This window comes from Stegastes partitus, unplaced genomic scaffold (assembly GCF_000690725.1).
Source record: "Stegastes partitus isolate 25-593 unplaced genomic scaffold, Stegastes_partitus-1.0.2 Scaffold66, whole genome shotgun sequence".
NCBI lineage: Eukaryota > Metazoa > Chordata > Actinopteri > Pomacentridae > Stegastes > Stegastes partitus.
In genome coordinates this window covers 581,027-606,888 of record NW_007577797.1, presented here as the reverse complement: position 1 = coordinate 606,888, position 25,862 = coordinate 581,027, and the positions used below count along the sequence as shown (strand labels likewise).

The 25,862-nt window shown below is 38.7% G+C and overlaps 2 protein-coding genes across 2 annotated transcripts; one reads left to right on the top strand and one right to left on the bottom strand.

Moving 5' to 3' along the window:
- The first annotated feature begins 753 nt into the window (after positions 1-753).
- On the top strand, positions 754-17,148 carry LOC103353271 (rhotekin-like). Its single transcript, XM_008276155.1, has 13 exons — positions 754-771; positions 2,896-3,095; positions 3,494-3,540; positions 3,637-3,690; positions 4,537-4,654; positions 4,836-5,081; positions 5,155-5,249; positions 5,329-5,435; positions 5,535-5,663; positions 9,918-10,080; positions 11,042-11,140; positions 13,387-13,474; positions 16,434-17,148. The coding sequence occupies exons 1-13, from the start codon at positions 754-756 to the stop codon at positions 16,438-16,440; spliced, it is 1,371 nt and encodes a 456-aa protein (XP_008274377.1). The 3' UTR covers positions 16,441-17,148.
- A 2,491-nt stretch (positions 17,149-19,639) lies between these two features.
- arid6 (AT-rich interaction domain 6) lies at positions 19,640-24,997 on the bottom strand. The gene is made up of 6 exons (XM_008276154.1): positions 24,795-24,997; positions 23,980-24,136; positions 23,389-23,441; positions 22,859-22,956; positions 22,602-22,761; positions 19,640-21,330 (listed from the first exon to the last, which is right to left on the bottom strand). Exons 1-6 carry the CDS (start codon positions 24,804-24,806, stop codon positions 19,975-19,977), a joined length of 1,836 nt encoding a protein of 611 aa, XP_008274376.1. The 5' UTR covers positions 24,807-24,997; the 3' UTR covers positions 19,640-19,974.
- Positions 24,998-25,862: the final 865 nt, after the last annotated feature.

Below are 25,862 nucleotides of genomic sequence, written 5' to 3'. Positions count from 1 at the left end.
CTCCATGTTCTCCCCGTGCAGCGTGGGTTCTCTCCGGGTTCTCCGGCTTCCTCCCACACAGTCCAAAAGCATGTTTCTAATGGTATACTCCTGTCCATGTAACACAAATAAACATTCGTATTTCAGCTGACTAATGATAGTAAATCCCATTTGTTGCAGGGTAGCTACACTGGTTTGCATTGAAATGTACAGCATGTTTATAATGGCTCCCTCATACCCTTACCTAATAATTATAAAGCAATGTGTGTATTTCCCTTTTTGATACCGAGTTCTAGATAGAGGGAGAGTTCTAGAGACTCAGTCCTGCATCTTCTTCTAGAGTTGGAAGAACATTTAGTTTGTTAGAACCAGCCAGTAGCTTTAGACAAAACAGAATGGTGACCATAACTGCATGGTTAGGATGAATGCCTGCTCAGGTGTATATATATATATATATGTATTATTTTCAGATGCTGAAATGCAGGAGAAGCCGTATTATATCTGTGGGAATGTTATACAGGCATTCATTGGTGCGTGTGATAGAGCCATTGGAATAAAAAGCGATAATGTTTGAGACTCTAATCCCTCATGCTGCAACCTCTTGTAGGAAGGCTTAGGACTGTTTTGATCTCTCTGTTGAGTAACTAACTGCTCTGTCTGCAGGTTCCCTCTTAACGCTGTTCCAGTCAGCTGTGAGATTAGTCCGTTCACTCAGTGTGCTGCCTGACTGCACTGAGAGCGGAGCGGACGTCTGAGCTACGGCACAGAAGGAACATGAATGATGACAGCCAGGTTAGTGGAAGGATGGGGTTTTGTATTGATTGCATTTCCGGTGAATGTAAATAATGTGGTTTAACACAGAAATGTATGATCGTGTGCTGTTTGGTTTTAATGAAATGTAGGTCTGAAGTGTACCCTTTTGGAGTATTCAAAGAATAACTGTCGCTATATTTGAGATAAAATATATCCTTATCAAGACTCTCAGCTGGTTAATGCATTATGTGAATGCATATTCTGTGTTTCTGTGGAAAAAAATGTCTGTAGTAAAAAAAAAAAAAAAATAGAGCATACTTAATAACAAGCTGTTATGAATCTGCATCAGTTCCCAGTGTAGCCTGAGGAATCTAAGAAAAATACAAAACCAATTAAAAATCCTCTAAATCAGTTGTGTTAATTAGGAGTTATGTAATTTTGTCAGATTTCCTCACAATGAAATCAAACATACCAACAAGGCTTAACCTCAGAAAACATGACTGAATTATGCAACAGTGTTCTGATCCCTAAAGCTGCACCTCACCTGATATGTGTGGTAATGCACAGTGGACCTCAAAACAGTGAGATTAAGAGTCCATTGTGAAGCAAGTCTAGGGAACGTGACATAATAATAATAACAATGTCAAAATTTGGTCATTATGTTAAAGTAAATAACTGGAATTGAATGTGTTGATAGTATGAAGCCTCAGTTTGATGGTCACGTTGTATTTTAGGGGCTGTTCAGTAACAAACACTTACATGTGACTATTTTTTACAGTAATGACTCACAGTATAAAAAAAAGAAGCTCTCAATCATCACAATAATACATAATATATACTGTCCCCCCAATGAAATGATAAACAAACAGCACTCTCAACCAGATTCTCCAATAACAAGCTCATCAGGAAACATGCTTCTAAGTGCATTATAAATAAAATCTTCCATCTCCTGCATGTGAGCTCCAGCATCATATTCCTTACCAGCAGTGAAAACAAAACCTATAGTTTCAGACAGAAGACAACGGTAACATTATGTATTGTGCATTGATGAATTCCTGCAATATGAACTTTGTCTTTAGTTTGTGATCTGACCAGCTCATCTGCAATCAGTTTACTCCTGGAGATCTGACACCTGGATGATATCCAGGGATTAAAGCGATGCACTAATTTAACGCTGGGCTCTTATGTAACGTGTTCCTGCTGGAAGAAGCAGTTCAGTGTTTGAAAGTTACAAGGCTGATAATAGTGCACAATGTCCAGAAATGTGCAAAAGAGCTTGACAATGCATAGACATCCATCAAATCAAGTTTTATTTGTATAGCACTTTTCATGCACTACAGCAACACAAAGTGCTTTACAGTATTAAAAAATATTACAGCATTTAAAAACATGACATTTAAAAATATTGTAAAAGAAAACCCGTCCCTGCCACCCTCCATGCATACACATACACATATGCAGTCAATGCAGTCACACGCACACACACACATGCACGCACACACACTCACCACTACATTAAAGGAAGCATGGCACGGCACTGAGGGACTGTGGGAAACGCTACCAATGGGGCCGTCCACACCGGGAGGAGTCACAGACCATGACCACTGGGGGCACCGGCACCCCCCAACAACCCGGCAGACAGGGGGACCCCCAGACTGCAGCAGACTGGACACTGCCCCCAGTGTGGAGGACCCCCCCTAAGGAAACACTGGAGTTAAAAACTAAAAACTTTAAAGATAAAAGGCCCTATGTAAGACAAGATGAAAATTAAAAGAGTAAAATACATGAGATAAAAACATAAAAATACATAAATAAATGACAAGAATGTAAAAAGAATTTAAAAGGTCAATTAAAAGCCTGATTAAAAAGGTGTGTCTTTAACCTTCTTTTTAAAATATCAACAGTCTCTGCAGTCCTGAGGCCCTTCGGCAGGCTGTTCCACAGGTGGGGGGCCGTCACAGATGGCTGATAAAATGTCTAAGTAGAGTAAAGTTATCCACTCCATCAGCCATGGCTATGAAGACAGTGTATTCAGGCTCTCACTGTCCAGCCCTTTGATCTCCAAAACAAAGCCTATTCCTATCAGTCTCAGCATCTCAAACTTTCATTTAAAGTCATGTAATTTGTTTTTTTATTTATTTTTTTTGCATGAATCTCTTCCAGGATGTGGAGTTGCTGCAGCAGATTGAGAGGGAGGTGCGGATGCGTGAGGGGGCCAGTAAGCTGCTGGGAGCTTGTTCCCAGAGAGAGCAGGCCCTGGAGGCCTCCAAGAGTCTGCTCACCTGCAATGCTCGCATCCTGGCCCTGCTGAGCCAACTGCAGAAGAGGAGGAAAGCGCAAATCCTGCAGAGAGTGGGATGCAGGTCAGATGGAGAGCAAGACTATACTGTACATCTGCAGATTATATATCAGCAAAGGGATGTAGAAAAGTGATATTGCACAGGTGTGTTATAAAGTAGAGGCAAGTCACGTGTTTGCAGACATTGTCATTCACCCTGTGAGCCACTAGAGGTCAGATAACGATTTAAATTCACATAAAAATGTGTTTGTTTACCTTATTTAATTGTGTATAACCCCTTATATTTATGTAATGGTGAGTTTGTTTTAATGATGTACAATATAAAATGTGTTGGTTCAACTTTAATTATTCTTTTTTAACCTAAAGTTGCTAGAGTTGCTTTGTTGGCACTGGTGTTGCTGTGATTTTGTCCGTCTCGTTGTGTATCGACGGTGGATAAACGGTCTGTGTCCTTCACTGCAGACCATCTGAAGATGTAGAGCCATGTACAGGAAAAGTAGCACTTTCAGGTGACCGCTTTGCCTCAGATTTATAAAAACTACTTGAACCTAGCTTTTATATAGTATATATTTTATATTCCTAACGTTATAGTTTGCATTCTGTAGACCTGCGCATCCCTCTCATGTGGAAAGACTCCGAGTACTTCAAAAACAAAGGAGGTAAGTCAGACTGGTGTGATGAAGAGATCCATTGAACTTATGGATCAAAGGAGAAAATCATTTAGATTCAAAAGTGAAAGCTCTGACATATTCTTCTTTTGTATAAAGCAGCCCTCTTATGAAGAATATATGCAGTTAAAAACACTTACTGTCCATACATGATTACCTTGAATGAGTAAACAAAAGAAAAAACTGAGTAATATATAACATTTCAGCAGCCTGAAATATTACTACTGTAAAAAAATACAAAAACAAAAAAAGACCTTTTCCATAATTCAAACACAGTTGTAGCATGAATTTTACATATTGTATATTTTTGGGCTTTTTAATGTTTAATAAAGGGCTTTTTATTAAGCATAAATGTTGATGTTAAATAATGTAAAAATAACCAGGCTAAGTAGTGCAGAAAAGAGCCATTGTTAGGTGTTATTATTTTCAATTTTATGAGTAGTATTGTTAATATTATTTATGTAAAAATAAATAAATAAATAAATAAATAATGTAAAAGTATGTCCACCTATAAATGTATGGATTTTTTTTTAAGTGTACAACTATGGTTCTACACCAATTTTTTTTTCATTATATTTTTAACAATAAATTGTTGATTTCAGGTGATATTAAGCATAATATAAATATTTTTAAATTTTGTACATTTCACAGATCTTTTTTATGTCCATTGTCCATTTTAAAAAATTGACACTAACACTTTATTTAAAAATACCAAAAAAATTTTTTTTTAAAATAAAAATAATCTATACAATAAAAACGAGCTAAAAATACAAAATGTAAGATTGCAGATTTTAATTTCTTTTTTCAAACAGTGTACTCTTGTCTGCTAACTTGCAGAGCTCCATCGCTGTGCTGTGTTCTGCCTCCTCCAGTGTGGGACAGAGATCCACGACACCGACCTGGTGATGGTCGACAGGACTTTAACTGACATCTGCTTTGAAGACACGATCATATTGTGAGTCATCTCTACTCTTGTTCACTTCTATTTGAAGAGAGAAATGTCTTGTTTCTACTGACGTCCCAACATGGACTACTGCAACAATGCAAGTTTTCCCCACCGTGGGATTAAGAAAGGCTTATCTTATCTTACTTTAAAACCATTTTACGAGTTCATTTCTATGTGTGTGTGTGAGCAGCAGCAACGTGGCTCCAGGGTTCCAGCTTCGTGTCGAGCTCTACAGCAGCTGTGTGGTGGAGGATTTCTCCCCGGCACCTCTGGGATCCAGGAAAGTGAGCCTCCTTGGAGGCTCTCTGGGACGCTCCTCTGGGAAAAAGATCCGTGCTGCCTTTGAGTCTGCAGCTTTTTGTGGATCCGTTTCCACTGGAGGAGGTGGAAGACCTGGAAGCATGTCACCGCCTTTATCACCCGACCTATCTGCACTGTAAGACAATGCTCCATCAAACACATTTGATGTTGTCCTTTAGATAAACTGTGAGTGGTGTTTCTGTCTGAAGGGGGGCCAAGTATAACCTGCTGGCTCACACAACGCTGAGAATTGAACACGTCCAGGAAGGTTTCAAGACACATGATTTGTCACTTTCAGCAACAGGTGATTGCCATCTTCTCCTCTTCTCCTGTTTTTTTTTTTTTTCCGTCTTCTTCTACAGATTATAATTTTTGTTTTCCAGAGGACAGTCCGTTCTGGTTGCCTCTGTACGGAAACATGTGCTGCCGCTTAGCTGCTCAGCCTCAGTGTATGACTGAAACAGTGATCAGTGGACAAATCAGGATCAAGGTGATTAGATTTTCATACAACATCCAACCTTTCTTTTTTTTTTCTTTTTTAATTATCATTCTCATTTACACTACTGCTTTACGCCCTGCTCTCCCTCAGCTTGAAGAGGACTTTAATTATTGGGAGAATGTCTATGGCGTCCTCAGGAGGCAAACTCTTCTCTGTTATCAGAGTGAAGAAGACCTGGACTCTGAGGAGGAGCCGTTGCTTGTGATCCCCATCAAAAAGGTTGGTTCTAACCAGTCGAAACGTGATGAACAAGGAATCGGTTTCATTTAGTAATTTGTCCAGGCTGATGACAATAACAAGCCGAGGCCACCAGAGTGCAGCGATGAATTAATGGAGAGGAAATCTGTTGTGAAGATGCGAAGATTGGAATTTTTGATGCGGTTTAAACATGATTCCTTTCTGTCGCATATAAAATCAAATCAAATCAGGTTTATTGTCATTTTGCTGTACATACACAGTAGTACAGGCAAGATGAGAGATGGTTTCTTCAGGATTACTCAACCAGCAAGTTTTGTGGACTGCACGTCTGGAATAAGACACTTAAATGTTTACTGATGCCTCCTGAAAGGGCCGCCATTCGTTGACATGGTGAACCTCTTCAGGTCCTGGTAGGTCTTCAGGGACACAAAGACACACGATGGTGTGACGATGGTGAAGCTGCAGATGCTGCCCAGAGCTAGCTGTCTGTCTGTCCAGCCAGAATAATGTCGTCTCCTCCAGCTGTATGTCCATCTGGGATGTTGTCATGGAGCCATGTTTCTGTTAAAGCAAACACACAGCAGTCCCTCCACTCTGCGGATTTCTCTCAGCAAACGTAACTCGTCCAGCTTGCTGTGGAGGGAGTGGACATTGGAGAGTAGGAGGACGGTCCTGCTGGTCTGGAGGGGTTAGATTTTACCCTAGCATGTATCCCAACTCGCTTCCTCCTCCTTTGTTTATGTTTGTAGTGTTTGCACTTCCTTCTCTCTCGGGTAACTGCTGGCGTAGTCTCCAGTCAGACTCCGTGTTGGTGTAGTATGTCCACATCACAACCGATTGCTGTAATTCCAGCGCTGTTCACTGTCCTGACGCCCAACAATGTCTCCCGGCTGCAAGTTTTACGGAATGAACGTCTGGGGATAGACAAGACACTCAAAACATTCACTTTCGTTGTCTCCTGAAGGGGACGTCTATGCGCGCCGTCATCACCATGAATGCTACATTATATATAATTTTAAAAAGTAATTTAATTCCAAATTAAACAGTGGTTAAATAGTAAGCTCATATTACTGATATAGAAATGGTCAAATCCAGCTTTGGATAGCGTTTCCTTTCTTGTGTTGTTGCCAGTTTTTAGTTCTGCTCCACAACATTTCATTGGGAAATATTCTACTATTAACTACTTTTTAATCAAATTTTAGTCAAACTTTGGGGCGAGCTTATGAAATACCAAACATTGTCAGAGCTTTTCTCCTTCGACCTGGTTGTCACCTGTGTCTAGTGTTTATGAGCCATTAGAAGGTCCACACAACAGTAATTTACCCTTTAAACTGCTCGGGTTGAATTATTTCTTCAGGCTCAAAGAGGTAAAAAAATAAAAATAAAATCTAGTATTTGCGAGAAAACAGCACAGACTTATCCTGAACACAGATTTGTGCAACAAAACTGTTCTTTTCTTCTTTATAATCCCTTAAACATCTCACAACATCCACATTTCAAGATGATTTTGTCTATTTAAACTGGTAGTCTTATTGAAATCATGATTGCCAAAGAAGTTGGTGCACAAGATTACATATCTATAGTCGAAGCATGGACAGAATCATTCCATATTCCTTATCACTGTAAGGAAAGAAGCTCCAAATAATTGAGTATAGCTTTGGAAATTTTGAAGCAAGAGATGTTAGTTCCAAGGGTTTTTTTTGTTTGCAGGAAGCGAACAGCTTAAAACCAGTTCTTTCACGTTCAGTCTGAACATGTGGTACAATTAACTCTATAACATGACTTGAGGTTGTGATCACGTGTGAGACCGCAGAGCAGCTGTCGTGAGAGTCGAGTTTTTGCCTCTGAGTTTTATTCATAAGTCACGTGCAATGAAAATTCTTTGTATTTGTCAAGGAAGACTACCACACGTTTTCATACAGTAATATGATATGATGATGAGGATCGTACTGCTTGAGCTGAAGCGCACTGCAGCGTGATGCACAGAGTCAGGAGGCTCTAAGGTGGACAGAGGTCTGCATGACATCTATTGGCTAAATGCCAGAAAAATGAGAGAAAGAATTTTTAAGAGAATTTTTTATTAGTCTTCAAAGTCAGAAGTTTACATATATTAAGATTGCTATGCCTTCAAACTATTTAGGAAGGCCCACATGATGATGTCATGGCTTTTGATAGGTTAATTGACAACATTTGAGTTCATCGGAGGCACACCTGCGGATGTATTTTATGGCACACCTCAAACACACTGCTTCCTTTTGTGACAGCGTGGAAAATCTTAAGAAATCAGCCAAGGTATCAGGAAGAGAATTGTGGAGCTCCACAAGTCTGGTTCATCCTTGGGTACAATTTCCAGATGCCTGAAGGTTCCGCATTCATCTGTTCAAACAATTATATGCAAGTATAAACACCATGGGAATGTACAGCCATCATAGTGCTCAGGAAGGAGACGAGTTCTGTGTCCCAGAGATGAAGTGTTTGGTGAGAAATGTGCATATCAACCCCAGAACAAAAGCTAAAGACCTTGTGAAGACGCTGTTGAAGCTGGTCAGAGAGTGTCATTATCCACAGTGAAACCAGTCCTGTACCAACATGGGCTGAAAGGCTACTCAGAGAGGAAGAAGATATTACTCCAAATGCACACAGGGACAAAGACCTTCATTTCTGGAGACATGTCCTGTGGTCTGATGAAACTAAAACTGAACTGTTTGTCCACAATGATCATTGTAAAAAAAAAAAAAAGGGGAGGAAGATTGCAAGCCTGAGAACACCATCCCAACTGTGAAGTACGGGGGTGACAGCATCATGTTGTGGGGGTGTTTTGCTCCAGGAGGGACTGGTGCACTTCACACAATAGATGACATCATGAGGAAAGAACATTATGTGAAAATATTGAAGCAACATCTCAAGACATCAGCCAGGAAGTTAAAGCTTGGGCACAAATGGGTCTTCAAATGGACAATGACTCTGAGCATACCGCCAGATTAGTTACAAAGAGGCTCCAGGACAATAAAGTCAATGTTTTGGAGTGGCCACCACAAAGCCCTGACTCAGTTCCACCAGTTCTGTCAGGAGGAATGAACCAGAATTCATCAAACTATTGTGAGAAGCTTGTGAAAGGAAACCCAAAAAATTTAACCCAAGTCAAACAGTTTAAAGGAAATGCTACCAGATATTAAGGAAATGGATATAGACTTCTGACTCTGAAGAAAGCAATAAAACATTCTCTCTCTCAATATTCTGGTGTTTAGCAAATAGAAATCATTTTAGTAATCCTAACTGCCCTAAAACAGGAAAAGTTTAGTCGCATTTAATATCCGATAGTTCAGAAAAGAAAGGTTATGTGTCTTTTTATACAGCGTATGTAAACTTCTGGTTTCAACTGTAGATGAAAAATATCGTTTTTGTCTACAGCAAATTTACACTAAAATTCAACCAAATGGCGCTGAGCTGTCAACTTTGTCAATTAAAAGTAAACTATTAATACATATAATGCACTGTGTAAAGAAAGTAAAAAAAAATAAAAAATGAAACTAAACTGAAAACACTGATGTTTTTGCAGCTAGTGTGCCAGAAAATACTGTAAAATAACATAAAATAAACATCTCATATTTCAGTAATTTTTCACAATGAAATACATTCTCTAGCCTTAATTTTAGTATTAGATCAAGTGCATTCAAAAGTTGGGATTTTTAATGTTTAATGTTGAATATGTACACATGTAAAAATAATGAAATGACCTATGATAGAATATGATTGTGATTATAATGATGATGATGATGATGATTATGATTAAAAATAAAATTATTTAAAATTGGACTTTCTAAATATAATTAACTAATGAGAACACATAATTCACAGCGATTTTGGTTGTGAAAACTTCTGTAGGTAATGATCCCTAATTAATGAAATTAAATATTTTTGAAATTACAGTTATTATGCTTTTATTGATTTTTTTGTCAAAAATCTGAATTCAATATTATTTAATTTGATTTTACCGTACATGTGTAAATAGTTTCAGTAGTTTTCTGGATTTTTTTTTCTTTCTTTTTAAAAAAAATTAATTTCAACAATGTGGAAAAATCTATTAAATTTAAAGGAAAAATTATTTTAATTATTTTTTTTACAGTGTCGGCCAACTGTGAAATTATGGCTACCTGTAATATCTTAAATACGTGGCTGCGTCAAGAAAAATAATCCCTTTGTTACTTTGCCATGTGTATTCATGCAGCTAATCCAATCTCATTACCTCGATAATGAGACGTGTGTTTCTGTCAGGATACTCTTGTCTGTGTGTCTGAGAGCGATGCCGTCCAGTGCCAGAGTATAGACATCAGTATGCAGCGTCACGGAGATGATGTAACCTACACACTCACCACGCACACACCTGAAGACACACAGCGCTGGGAGGAGGCCCTGCGGCAGCACGTCTATAACATGAGTAAGGCCTGATTACAAGAAAATGCTATGCTGACTGTAACAATACCTGCAGTGTGATCTGTACCGACGAGCAAAGCTGCTTTGGCTGTATTTCAGCAGGCAGGACAGGTTTGTAGTTCCCATGTGACACGTTATGAGGAAATCTTGTTTTATTTCAGTGAAATGATGCATCAGTTTAGGAAACTACAACATGTGCACACAATAAAACCTTTAATGCTAGAAAACAGTCAGAGAGAAATGTGTTTCCAAAATCTTATTGCATTAGCTTGTGGGATGCATACACACAGAGCAGGCTTTAAAAGAATCTTTGAACCTGTCATCACATCCATATTAACAATAACTGAATGCAGCAATGCGCCACTCCTTGGCGGGAACATGGGTGTGTTTGTTTGTCTGCAGTCTTTTGTTTAAAGTTTTGCTGTCTTCTCACCTATCACTTTATTTTGGCAAGATATTACGTGTAGATCCCTCAGGCCATCTGTCTAGAAAACAAAAGTGCAATGACACATTTAACATACTGTAATGCTATTGATATAGAGGCCTTTCTCAAATGCCCAGCGACAAGCGAAACTATGCAGGTGCTATTTTCTGGTGCCTTTACTCCTCAGTTTTTAAAAGACGGTTATTTGATTGATGTTTTTCTTAAGGCCACAGAAACACCAGCAGCACAAATATGTTGCACAAATATTTGTTTTAACTTTTATCAGTTATCAGAACGAATGCTTGCCGTACAAAGGTAACTACGTGCTGATATGCGGTACAACAGGTATGACATCCTGTAGGCCAAGGTATTAACACAGATTCTCAGGCTGGCATTAGTATTGAGATGCTGCCAGCTTGCCAGGTATCGTGAGAAAAGCTTTCACAGCCTACTTGCTGTTATTTATTGAGTTTATTGGTGGCTGGCTAAGTTTTTGCCTTTAATCTGCTCTATAAATCCCTGCTAATACTTGTCGTTGCAGGTCAGTGGAAACAGTGTTGTGATAACCTGATGAAGATCGAAACGCCGAGCTGCAGGAAATCCATCTCAGTGAAGCAGGGATCTCTATACCATGAAATAGGTAGCGTACCAGAGGCAGAGCAACGCCTCCGTCACGGCTGCATTCCTGATATCTGACAACTGAAACCGTAAAAGAAGGTTTGTTGTCGGTTTATGTCGAGTCGCCGACTAAAGTTGCTCCACGTCACATTATAAATTTATTTATTTTTGGCAAAAATAATGTTTCCTTCATATATAGTATGTAGTTTATAAAGGAAGACTTTTAAAATTAAATTGCACCTAAACTGCAAATTGACTCATTAAGGCTGTTTTTATAGATTTTGGACCACATAGGCGCAGACACAAGCAGTCGCAACGTGATATAATTAGACTTTTTAAGCTGATGCAGTGAACTTATCAGCTAGCAGGCGCCGTATTATACATACAGCAGGTACTATACTGCATCAAAATTCATTTTGAGTTGCATTTCTCCTTCCTGTAAATATAGTTAAGTTCAAAATCCATCCTATTTTACCTCTGTTTGACTCAACTAATTCCTGAAGGAAATATCTCACTTTCTCGTTGCTAAATGCTTCACTACATTCATCAATTAGTCACCAGCTTGATGCAAAGTTGGGTAAGTGAAAAGCTGCAAAACAATGATGTGGAAAATTCCAAAAAACTCAGTATTGATGAGGTGAATTTCAGAGACAGGTGACAATTCTCTGTGAGTTCGTAACTATGAGTAACTCCTTTCACAAGTAGTCATACAATCCATTGTTTATAAAAAATAGTGACTATTGCCATTTAATGCAGATTTGATATTAATTGCTCCTGACTTATGAGGGATTTGCACAAAAACAGCAACTAAAGACCAGCTTGGGATGGGCCCACACCAACCGTGATGCCGTTCAGCTTGTTTACATTTCAACCCATGAATCTTCAGTGGTCACTGCTACATTTTTGCAGGAGTAGTCACTGGTTGGACCACACCCATCTTCAAACTTGATTTTGATTCCAGCCAAAATACCTGTAAAGTTACAAGAGTGCATCTCGCCCTGTTGTGTTGACAACATCTGTCCACAGGCAGACAGACAGACGGACAGACATGCCAAGTTTCTGCCAAATGTCTCCACGGCAACATTTTGCCATGACGAGACACACACGAACACATCGACAGACTCAGAAAGTGAAGATAAAATAAATAAATAAATCTGAATCTGTGCACCATACAGAAATGGAACATGATTTGCTGTTGAAGCTCACAAACTTACCTACCCAATAATTTATGAGAACTGTCAGAACCTACTGAACACATTTGCCCGTTCATGCCAGGAATTATGACAATACCCTATCATTTGAAAATGTCCCGTCTTTATCTGCAGAAAGTTGGAGTGACGCCTAGCCTGAAAGTAGACAAACCAGTTTGAGTAAGTAGCAGGATCTTAAAAATAAATAAAGGTGCCCAACAATGACCTGAGACAAAAAGACAGACAATGTCAACGTGAATAGACACATTATCTCCAACACCTGCTGACAAAAACCTCAGTCATGCCGATCAAAACTTCTATGGCTGCACTCCAAGGGAGCAAACCAAGGGACAAAACTTCTGTTAGCATCTACAATGCTGGTGTATTGTTTGAACAGCAAAACATTCATTAGTCATCAAGACTGTTGGATTGTCAAGATGGAGGTCGAGATACAACGAGGGCTTGATGCTTGAAGGGTCATTTGTTGTTAATTATTGTTCATAGTTATAGCTAATAACTAGTAGGACTGGTCCGAACAGCACTTTCTGGTCTCTGGATATTCAGGCCCAATTAATAATGATTATCCGAATATTCGGAGTGGTCGGGGGACACTTCCACCCTGGGGGAGTGCTCTGACGGGTTGGAAGTGGCTGGAACACCCAGGCAATACTTGGCTATTGATGCTAGTTTAGCAAAGCAGTCACAGTTCTGTTTCCACCACTGGTGGCGGTGGCAGTACCACTCCCCCGCGTAAACACTGAGCACGCTCACTGCGTGTGACGTCGTTGTGTCCTCTTCTGCGCATACGGGACCATTTTGAGTCGTATGAAATTCACACAGGAGATCACATGCAAGTCGCATTTAATTGGACATGTGAATGAACTCGCAAAAAATCGGATTTCACAAAAAAATCCAAATTGAGCATTAAGTCCTGCAGTCTGAACGGAGCCAATCTGTTAGATTGTTAAGTCAGATAATACAGATAATACTGTTTCCAGTCACATGTTTAACATATTTAATCTAGTGTTTGATCATTTTTAATGAAAGTCACTCATCTTTCATTTCTTTTCCTCCTCAGTAACACCCTCCCTTCCCATGGAGGGACCTGCAGTTCCAGATTTATCTATTGAGATCCGTACTTTGCTGTCTTCTTACTACAAGGAAAGGTAGGCTAACTACCACACACGCACCAGCATGATTCACTTTCTCTGGCTGCATTAAATAGAAAATCCTTTCCTAAAGCTGATCATGACGGGCATAATCTTCTGTTTGTTCATTGGACATTCCAGCATTGTTACTCCGAGTGGGGAAATGCTAAACAAGACATGCTACTGACTTTAAGGTAGAGCGACAAAAGGACCTGTTTGAATTTGACCCACATGACAAAAAGTGTTGAGTGAAACTGTCAATTCCTGCCTACATACTTTAGATAACAACATATATTTTGCAATGTATAAATACCTGCCAATACTTCAGTGTTTAAAATATGTAGATAAAAGAGATTGTGGTTCATTCTTAGTAATATCTCACAGTCTCTTTTGGTATTTCAGATCTTAAAAGCACTGCGTGTCATTTCAACACAAATTCTTTTCGTCACACTGTAATAGCAGTGGAATTACTATGGGAGGTTTGTTGCACAGTTTTAATAATAAGTTCCATATTAGGGCGGATTTACTTGTTTGGTGTGTTCATTATCATGGAAAAAGCATTAATAGACAGTGACATAGGTGATAATCTTTTCTTTCATGCACCCACTGAGGTCACCGATGACATGACTCACAGGTGACATCACAGCTAAAGCAGGATAAAGACGTCTTTTCACACAATGTAGGCTGTCATCAAGCTTTGACTGATAATTTGACTTCTCACAATGGCAAGCAAATAAAAGTTACAAGTTAAAGTCAGCACATAATACGCTAGTTGTCAGAAGCCACACATTTTTTTTAGGAGTTGGATTTTGGTTTTGTGTACAGAGAAAGGCCAGAGATTGGTCAAACGATGTCTCAGAGAACCGGTTTAACTGTTTGATAGTTGACATATGTGAGGTAACAACCCGACAAGGTGACTAAGGCCAGCCTTTACAATGCTAGCCTTGTGTAACTTTGAATACATTCTGTGTACATTCCCACCAACAATCGCCGTTTTTTTTTTGTTCCAGAACTATACATTGCATGAATAGCTGTACTGTGAGTGGCTGTGGGTTGGACTATAGGTACATATACGCCTTTGCTGTGATTTTCCATGCTGGTATAGAAAGACAGATATAGTCCCTTTAAGAGGTGTCACCAACCTTGGAAGTTATCCGCTTTTATGGCTTTTCAACATTGAATCATGGTCAATTTAATTTGTAAAATAAGTGACTGCATTAGCATTCGCCCTTTTAAAATGACCCAAATCCAACACAAGTGCAGACAATTGGTGCTACAAGTCACAACTATTGAAGCTGAGACCATCTGAGTGCAGTGAATGCATTTCAAATGATTGTAACTCTTTCCGAAGAGTCATAGGTGTCTTGGTGGCCTAGACTAGAGTCTTACATGGTCACTTAGTTTTAGAGGATGGCCTGTTTTTGGCAGAATTACACATGTGTCATTTTCCTTCTATTTCCTAATGACAAATCTAACTGCACTCTCTCTTAAAAATGTTCTTGTGTCCATCCCCTGACTTGTGCTTTTCAATAACGTTGTCACAGAGTTACTTAAAGTTTTCTTTTGTCTTCAGGGTGTAGTTAAAGCTAAGGGTGCTGTTTTCCCAGTGACTGGACCTTCCAGATACAGGTGTTTTTATGTTGCAGTCACTTTGGACACATTCAGTGCACTCACATAATTTTTATTTCAATAATTATACAGATTCTTGCATCAAAACCTGTATTGAATTAGAGTCACTTTAACCCCCTTTCGGAGTTTTGGGGTCTTTTGGACCCCAGGCCATTTGATTTAGGTGACAGGTATTGGGTTTTTGGTTTTTTTTGAAGATTTTTTTTTTTTAAATATAAAAAGAGGGACATTTGTATGCATTTGGAAACAAAAATGTGTCAAGTTATCAGAAAATGTAAGTTTTTTTTAATTATTGGTTTTATTATGAATTAAAGTCTATAATGAATACCAACGAATATTATATATAATATATATATATATAATATAATAATGCCAACGACCCCGAAAGACCTTCTACGTATGGCAACATGAAAGACCTGAATCGGGTTAAAGGGGGTGAATACCAATGCGATCATTTTTTATATTTTTAATTAATTGGCATTACCTTTATAGAAATCTGTTTTCACTTTGGCATGAAAGATTTTTTTTTTATTTTTTTGTAAATTCTAGACAAAAAAATAAAAGCCAAATTAAATTGAATTAAACTTTCAAGGATGGTGAATATGTTTTGTAGGCCTTGTACGGCTGATGGTTTTCTCTCTATGATATGTGCAGAGAATGTGACGTAATGTCAGATCCGAACTTCTTCAGTCGAAGAAACGTGATTTGCTACGTCTGATGGATTTGTATTTAGGGCTTTAAGTTTACTTTGCAGAGATAACACAAGAAAATATGTTAAAATCGGATATTAACCTGCTTCTGACAATTTGTACAACCCACCCAGTCGTGCCACATTGCTCATCAATGGATGATAATGTTAAATCCAGATGTGTAAAATGTGATAGGTAGACTGATTAACATAGATTCAAGAAAAACAAATACTTTTTCGTCTACCTGTGGGCTAGTTTATTGACGTGGCCACATCTGTGTCACAGTGATTAGGCAAGTAATGCTTCTTGCATGTTCTGGCAAACAAATAAACAACATCCTCATACCGAGCGATGCCTTGATAAGAATCTCACAGTTGGAGTTGTGGTGTTGGCAGACAGTTGTATGAATAGTTTCACCTGTCAGGAAGGGGAAGTATGTGCAAGTCTTTGCAGACTAGAATGTTAATTAAGATGTGTGTGTGTTAAAAGAAAAGAAAAGAAAAGAAAGGCAAAACGAAACTGTTCTCATGTTGATTCACCTGCTTTGCACTTAGTTTAACACTAAATATTAGACACCAAGACAGAGTAAGACTGATCTGACACCATTTTTTAAAAACCTTTTTCTGCATTTTTCTTTTGTTTGTTTTAATTTTTTACAGTTATTGATGACCCCGCCACAGTTAGACTGGAGACGTGAGACACTGTTCTTATTCTGTCCACTTGTGCCGGGTCAAGGAAACCGACATGGACGTGATGAATGTTTCAAAACCCACGAGAGGACACCACTCACTGTACCATACTGACTGTTTTTATTCTTCTCTTCAAATGTTTATCCAACCAGCATTATTAGTTAAAAAATAAAAATAAATACAAATTGTACAATGTTAGCCAGTGTTGTACAAGACATGTCTGTGTTAAGAGACAGCATTTACCAAGTGGCTTCTAAAAACGATTCTCTTTATCTTAATCACTTCATGTTATGTGAACCATAGCCCAGTGTTTGAAAGAAATCAATAGGCTAGTCTGTCACTAATGTGAGATTCACAAAAACTAGGAGTAATGTAAATGTATTATAACAAATGACTGACGGATGGTTTAATAGAGGGGCAGCAACTAAGTGACAACTAAATCCAACTATTTTATATTTTCAGCTCCTCTTATTGTAATGCAGTAACACAAATGGACACTTTCATTTATGCCAAATGAGCTGTTAGCTATTTCTTCCTCAGAATTCTCACCCTGAAACCACAAAAGCGGTCTGGCTTGCTTGCAGGTATCTGCTGAGTCAGAAGCCAAACAGTCCCACAGGAAAACCTTGTTTAGCGTAAGTTGACAGCACCCCTCAAGGTAACCACCGGTGACTTTATGGGCATGATCATCTTGTGGGAACACCTCCTGGAAGCCATTCCAACTTTACACATTATATTTATCTTCTTGAGATTTACCACATTCGGATGCCATCCTGCACAGAAAGAAGAAGTGTATTCAGACTCAATCATTGCCTTTTTGCATTGGGCTTTAGGAATCACACTACTAAGGTGCAGATTCAGTCCATTAGAAACACACTATGTAAATTGATAATAACTTTAATATTATTCAATAGGAGCTTTTAACAAAAAAGAAATGGAAACGCTGTCTAGATGTTTTCGCTGATAACTCCAGAAACATCTACAGTACTAAATATACATACATTTTTAGAGGTTTGTAGATTTTTATTTTTGTTTTTAAAAAAAAAAGAGATTTAAAGATGTTTGTAGCTGGCTGGAGCCAAACCCAGCTGATTAAGAGGTGGTCAACACCCTGGACAGACCCCAAGTCCACAACCAATGAACCTACCATGCATGTCTTTAGACTGTGGGAAGAATCTGGAGGTCACTCAGTTTGTGTAATGTTATTTTAAGCTTGTACTGAGATCTCATGTCTAACAATTTCAAAATACTGTACATGCTTCAAGCTCCTAAATTCCAGTACAACTCCCCCTGACTACATTCCACCTATGAAATGACGTAACATGCAACAACCATATTTTGTAAAGCCTGAGGGCTTCCTGAGCCTGATGCTTGGACTGTTCTCCGTAGATTTATAAAGTGGGTTTTTTTCAGTTTCTAAAAGGCAAATCACATCTTACAAATGTGAGAGATTGACCACCCAGTAGCCTGTCGAAACATGTTTATGCTGAATTTTGTACAAATACTGATACTTTTAGAAACCTCAACAATGTATTTAAGGAGATAAAGAACAGGTGAAAAAACAAACCCAGGAAGCAGAGAAATCCTCTTGTATGCTGACGGCTTATTCACTATTGTTCTCCCAATTAATGGTTTAAAGAGCTATTCAACTGGAATGCTTTTTCAGGACAATGAGCCTCAAATTATCACAGGACTCCTATTATAATTGGTCTAAAATTATAGCTATGGGTGTGTCAGTTCAGTTTCCATGCTGTTGTCCCACCTGAAAGTTCAGCACACCATGTTTTGAAGGTGGAAAAAATAATTACAACAACAACATAGTAGTAAGCTGTGCATGTAGTGTTTAAGCATGACTAATAAAGACAAAGCTTCCTACAGGCCAATTGGCATGTCTTCTCTTCTCTTTGCTTAACTGACTTCTGGTGTTTTGGCACAGTATTGATGACATGCTGAGAAAGAGCACATACATGATTTGAATATGAAAGTTCAGAAATGTTTTCCAATTTTATTTAAAAAAAAAAAAGAAAATGTAAAAAAAAAAAAAAAAGAGAGCGAGAGAAAGAATCAGAAGTATCAGGATTTTAGCAATGAATTTGACTTTTTTGTTGTTTTCTAGCACCAGTGCTAAGTAAGATTGAAAACTAGGTCATACGGATGCTAAGTCCACACTTTAAACCCTTCATCACTTTCTTCAGACCATTCCTGAGCAATATTTGTAGCATTGTGCATTTTCCTGCTGACAGAGGCCACTGCTGTCAGGGGAAACTAGAGCCATTAAGGGGTGCATGTGGTCTGTAGTGATGTAGGTATAAATGTCAAAGTAACATCCACATAAACACGGTGTACCTTCTTCCCATAGTTGCCATCTCCTCCCCAGGTAAGTGACGCACATTCACCTGGTTATCAACATCATGTAAAGGAAAGTGTGATTCATCACACAAAGGCCACCTTCTTCTATTGCTCCACAGTTCAGCTCTGACAGCAAATGAGCCCACTGTAGGAGGTTTTGGTGGTGGATAAGGGTCAGCCAGAGACCACTGAGCAGCCTGTCACTACATAGACACATACACAGCTAACCACAGTGCTTTATGTTTTCAGATACCTCTTTATCATAGTTTTATCATAGTTAAGGTTTTCAGCAGTTTGTGCTACTTTTGACCCTGTTGGAAGTTCACCAGTTGTCCGTCCATGGACCACTTTTTGTTACTAACTACTGGCAACTCCCCACAGTTCCTGTGGTTTTCTCACCCAGTCATCAAGCCATCACAATTTAGCCCTTGTCAAAGTTCCTCACATTTTTTTTTGCTTCCAACACATGTACTTCAAGTTTATATGCTGCCTAATGTATTGAACCTCTTGACAGATGCCCCTGTGGTGAGATAATCAGTGTAATTATCTTGTCAGTGGTTTTAATGTGCGTCTGATTGGCTTATTGTGGCCTACATGCTTAACTAGTGAAGAAAATAAAGCATGCGTACCTTCAATGGCAGTAACTTCCAGTCCTCCTTCATAGTATAGTTTGAAAGAAGATAAAAAAGGCAATTATAGCTGTTGAACTAGTTAATCCTCTTTCAGAATTATTGCCCGGTTCTTAAAAAGCAGAAGTGTATTATTTGATAAAATGTTATTGTAAGAATGTAACAGGTGTAAAATTATAACAACAGGATGACACAATCTACAAATACTCATGAAACTTTAACTTTATTTTTTTGAATTTATGTAAATTTACATGTTAATTAGATTAAATGTATTATACAAGCAATGTTTCTGTACAAAAAGCTTAAAAAGATCAACAATGTACATTCTCTTTAAACCAAGCTTTGCTTCATGAAGTGAAGGATTTATTCAGTAAATGACTTTTTCTTCTGGTAAACTGACACTTGTGTTGTGTGACGACTAAACAGAATCACAGGTAATATAATGAGCTTCAGTGAGACAGTGTATATAAAAGAGCTTAATATGAGTCAGCTTGAAGGTGGTGTTGGTGTGTTCATATAATCATGTGGACTGATCACGATGAGCTTGAGATGATTTTCTTCAGCTTTATGATCTCTTCAGTGGTGAGCTGCAGCAGAGAAGCAGAGCTGGAATTCAACATGAGCAGAGCCGAGGGTGCCATGTCTGACTTGTGCTTCCTGGCCTGGGCGACGTCTTCCATGTAGAATTTAGAGGCAATCTCTTGCTGAACTCTCACAGGATTCAAGTCACTTTTCGCTTGGATGGGGGGAGCCTGAGTGTCTTTGTCATAGGCGTGCCAGGAATTTGGGAATTTTGCGTTATATGACTTGTGAATATCCTGATCAAAAGGAAAAACATCCCGGCTGGCTGCACTTTTCAGAATGCCACCTGGTGGCAAAGGCTTGCTGCAGGTTAAACCATTCTGGCCTGTGTAGTGGTAGTTACTGGTTGTCTGGGTGGTTGGTATAGGGCTCGGCACATTCCTCAGCCTGAGATCTTCAGCTGTACACTCATGGTGAGGACTCGTGTGTCGCATCAAGTTGGTGGGGATGACGTCTGTGTCAGAACAATTCCTTTGTCCAGCAGGTTCCTCCTGAGTACGAAGTGGAGGCTCTTGAGCTTCATGTGTCAAGGCCGAGGTCCCGCACAACTTGAGCCACTTATGAAACACAGACAGAGGTATCTCAATCTCCATTTTGCCATCTTTGTCTCGAGGGAGGCTGGGCAGGATATGACCAAGATTGTGCGCCTGTACGTCTGGAATTGCCTGTGCCTCGTCTTTGGACTTGATGGTAAAGTCTATTTCTGGAGAGCTGGGTTTTTGTGCCAGTTCAGTGGCCTCTTTGTCTGTTCCCAATGTCAGAGCAGAGGCATGCATGGGGCTGCTTGACGCTGTCATGTCTTTGACATGCGTCTCCTCCCTTGCTTTCCCAGGATATGAATAGCTTGTAACTGCTTCACTGGACTCATCATCTTGTGCCTCACATTCTTCACTTCTCAGCGCCCCTGCATGATTAACGCTGTAGAGTGTGGAGGGTTTGTTCAGAAACTTTGGGCTCTTGCTGGATGAAGGTGGGGCGAATGAGGAGATGGGGTTGCTGTTAGTCTCCCTGGTTGAAGCTTTAACGCTGAGGTTTAGGGGCTCAGCCAACCCTGATGAAGTTTTGTACTGCTCTGCCAAGTAGCGCAAGTGCTCCAGTGGCTCCTTCACCCTGTCTGTTAGGTTCAGGTGGGGTGGCGGGAGGGGGAACTGGGGATTGAGGGCAGCGGAGCGCTCTGGAGGCAACACTGTGGAGGCCACAGGGAGATATGGGGGCAGAACTGGGTGGCTTGGGTGATAGTAGTGAGTGTACTGGAGCGGCAGAGAGAAGAAACTTCCACGTGGGTCCAACTGGAGGTTATGAGGGCTCTGTGAAGGAAACAGGTGGTTCATCAGGGGTTGAAGGAATAGTGCTCTTGATATAACTCTTATGTGCTGTCTTGACCAATACTGCGAATCCCAAAACCCACTGACTGGTTTCAAAGGCACAGTGTCTTTATAAACTCGTCAAAACTGCACCATTTATCTGAGCCAGAAACTGTAAAAACAGTCATTTTATTCTGCATGTTTCGCATAAAATTCTTGAAAATACAATGTTTTCTCTAACTCGATGCTGTAAAAAAAAAAAATAAATAAATACAAAGAATTGTTTGTGCACAATGGTAACCAGTTGCAATAGTCAAATGACAAAAATTGTGGGATTTTCCAGATAAACTGCAGGCTGTGTTGACACAGAGCAGATGGGAAGCAAGTGTGCAAACAAACTAAAAACTTACATATTGAAATTTCTATAGCATGTGGACTCCCCATTGTTTAGTTCCAGTATCCAGTATTATGAAAAACAATGTTGATTCCAAGTGTCTTTTAATTTTTGTAAAATAAACTATCAAAAGTATTCAACTTTCATTTTCCTTTTTTAATGATTTATGGTATTATAACTGTTTATTTCTGCACAAAGGACATTTTTTTGAGTTCTTTCTACTTCTGCCATAGTTGTATTAAAAAGTGAGTTAAAAAGTGACAAAAACTAAAAACGTCCAGATATTGCTTTGGGTCCAGAGGCTTAAAGTTAGGAGGCGTTGATTCTTCTCTACATCTTTTAGTATAGACACTGAAAGAAGTAACGTTCTCTCTAACTCCTCACAAGAAAGTCCAGTCCTCAAAACGGCATGCTCTGAATTCAGTGTATTGTTTTATTAACTGAACTTCAAAGAAAAAAGTGTGCAACTAACCGAATCAGATCAAATTGTTTCCAAAAAAATCTCTCATGTTAATGCTCAGTAGGGAACAGTTTACTCATGTCTATAATTGTAATCTGTACATATCATGGGATCGGTATTGCTGACTGGTGGGCTGCCTGCCTGATCCTGCCAGTAGCATATGTTTGTTTCATAGTCTCAGTACACAATGAACCTGTGAATGGCTTATGAAATAATTTTCTTTTCCTCTATTTCTTGTTCATTATCAGAAACAATCAGACAAATTGCTCCACCGACTAAGAACGCCTATGCACCACCACCCACAGAAAGAACTATCATTTTGTCAATCCTTTCCTTATCCGGGCTGGGTGATGATTTCACTCAAACAAGCTTTTACTGAAACCAGTTTCTAAACTTGTTTAGATGTAAAATAATACCAACCTGCTGCAGCGGTAGTGATAGCAGTTTGCGTTTGGCGGGTCTTGGGCCGCCATCGTCGTCCTTGCTGTAGCTGGTGTAGTGGTGGTAGGGCTTGGGCTGCTGAGGCAGCAGGGCGCTCATTAAGATGCCTTTCACATGGCATTCATACGGCAACAGAAGTCTACGCAAACAACAAATTAACCCATTAGAACCCGAGGAAAAACATACCACTGACTTGACTCACAGACAGAGAAATATTTACGCACAACTGAACTCACTTCTCATAGTGTCTGCGGGTGCAGGTGGCAGCGCTTGTACTTCGAGGGTTTCCTCCAAGTGTGTTGTAGACTTGTTTCCAGAGCTGTTGAGCAGTCACCTGGAGCAATGCAAGGTATTTTATTCAATCTTTGTTTGTAAAAGGACATGAATATATATAAACCAATGCCACATACCAGATAATATTTTATTTAATTCTAAATGTGCAAGAATAGCCTTTGAGTTATTAATACTGATCATTATCAACATAAGAAGTCAGTCTACAGCTTTTCACTTTGTCTTCTTCCTTAGCAGTGTACAAGAATATAAGTCGCAACAACAGCCCAATAAAAAAAATGCGTTTTATTGTTTTCAAAATTAAAAATAACTCGAATCATATTAAGAATACTATTATTACTCAAACCCCAATAATAATAATAATAATAACAATAATAATATTATTAATAATAATCATAATCATAATAATAATGATGATAATGATGATGATGATGATGATAATATGCGTGGTAAATTGGGAAAATAATTTAATTACCTGATGGTAGCCACCAAAGTCACTGACAGTCTTGAACATCACAAACAAATCAACTGAAAAACAAGCAACACACATATAATCAAATACACTTTATCAATAGAATTTAGGTATTAGAATAATCATTATAGATTCATCTGCTTTCTTTTTTACTTTCTTCATCAGGTTTTGTTTTCTGAAATGTCTTTGGAAATTGTCCTAAATGATACACTGATTATTAAATAGTCACAAATTAAATCTGTCAGTTAATTAATCAGTTATTGGACAAATGATTTTGTATCTGTTAGATTGTACACATTTGGAAAGAGATGCTAAATCCAAAGCTTTGTTTTGCGCATGTTTCTTCGGAGCTGTTCCAACTCGCTGACATGTTGTAGAGACACACATTGCTGAAACCAATACAGCTCCATTGTTTCAGTAATGTGTGCCGCAGACAGATAAATAATATTTGTAAATTCATAATACTAGAATTATACAAAATCAAATCTTTTTCATGTACAAAATAAGTGCATTAAGACTGTTGACTGCTGACACTAATATACTGCATTTCTTGTGCTTAAATGAGTTCTATTTGTATAAAAAGAGTATAATTACTTTGTTTGAATCCCAGATGTGGGATCCTCTCTATCGGTGTATCTCTCTTCTTCATAAAGAGGTAGAGATCTTTGAGGAACTGCTCCTCCGTGATCTCCTCCATCGGCTCTTTGGTCTTCTCCTCCTGAAACTCTCCGCGTGTCTTTTCCATCTGTACCTGCAATTCACAGAAAACAGTTTTCAGCTCATCATCACGACTAATGTTTCATAATTAAATGAACATGTTACTGTTTTATTTTCTCTGGCAGATGTAAAATTAAAAATGTGATGTGCGGCACTACTCGGCCAGACGTACAGCTAAGTCTGAGATTCCTGACTGACAATGGCTCACTGCTACTAGGTCACATCATCTTGATTGATGGTTGTCAAACACATCCGGATGTTTGACCATTAATCAAAGTTTGATCTCATTTGTCTTAGTTGAGTTAACCTTTTCCCCTCAGATAACATACCATTTATATAAGACTCAGGGGGTAGCATCAACGCACTCATCACCTAGTTTACACTGTTTTCAAATTTAGCGCACAAGTCAATATCGAAAGGATGCACATAAATATAGATTTTTTAAATTTCAAAATAAATTATAATAAAGTAAGTTTATTTTTTTCTTTATTTTTACCATAATTCCAGAAGATGAGTTTGAAAACAGATACTACCCACAGTGACAACAGCACATTTACTCAACAACAAAAATGACCAGACATTGAAAACTGGTAGCAAAAGGCACCACTTAAACAAACATCCAACTCCTGAATTTACTTACAACTATACAATGACTCTGAATGAAGAATTCTTCTTGAAATATTGTTCCTCACCTGTGTATCCATTGAGAGAGTAAGTATTGTTTCGATTATCTCATTGTCCGGTTGATCACAGAGAGAGAAGTTATTACAGTGCACAGGTTGGGTAATCCATCCAGTTAATTTAAAAACAGATTAGAATCACTGCCACTGCTTATTATTGTTGCGTCTTGTCAGTCATGCACTTGTCGCTGGTGCCTGTGTGATACTGAGGGAAACTGACTGAGGGGGTGTTTACTCCAACGTCTTTAGAGATTTCTATCGCCAGACCAGTTCAACTTGCTCTTGAGCATGTTGCCAAAAACGGTGTACTGGAATACGCCTCCCATATTGGCAGAATAATGAGGAAACAAGAGAAAATTAAAGCCTTTCATAGTCGAGTAATGTTTACACACTTTTATTATTCATATACTTTTTATTTGAGTCGGATTAAAGTCTTTAAGACACATTAATTGCTGCTCCTCTCACTGAGCTCATTCATAAGTACAGCAGAGGATCTTTATGGTGACTGTTGGTGTTTAATGTAGAATTAAACTGAGTGTATTGTGAAATTGAATATACAGGCTAAATACGATGGGACATATTACACACTAGTGATGAGAGTGCTTTTGGGTCCATTTGTTATTGCTTTCAAGTCACCCATTTACAGTTGAATTAAAATAAATAAATGATGTGTTCTGTCAGTCACTGTACATTTACTTATTACTAAGAGCATGCTTATAATTAAATACAGTTATACTTCCTGAAAGTTACTTTTAATGAGCATTTAAGTTTGCGTGTCAGCATCTGATGTGTTCTAAAAGCAGTATACATTTACAAATGGTATTTGATGACAGCGAGTTCAGTATGTTAATTATCAGTATGGAAACAGGTAATGTGAGACTTTAATTGCTGTCTAACTACATTTGAGCACGTGTGGGGCACATTGCAAGGTTGAAAACTGTCGGGCCCTTGTTGCATTTGTTGCTTTGATTGTATCCTGCAGAGCGATCCGTCATACAAAACTGAACAACAGAAGGATTTCTGAAAGATTTCTGATTTTACGCAGTGTTTTGTATTCAGTGTTGCCAGATTTGGTTAAAT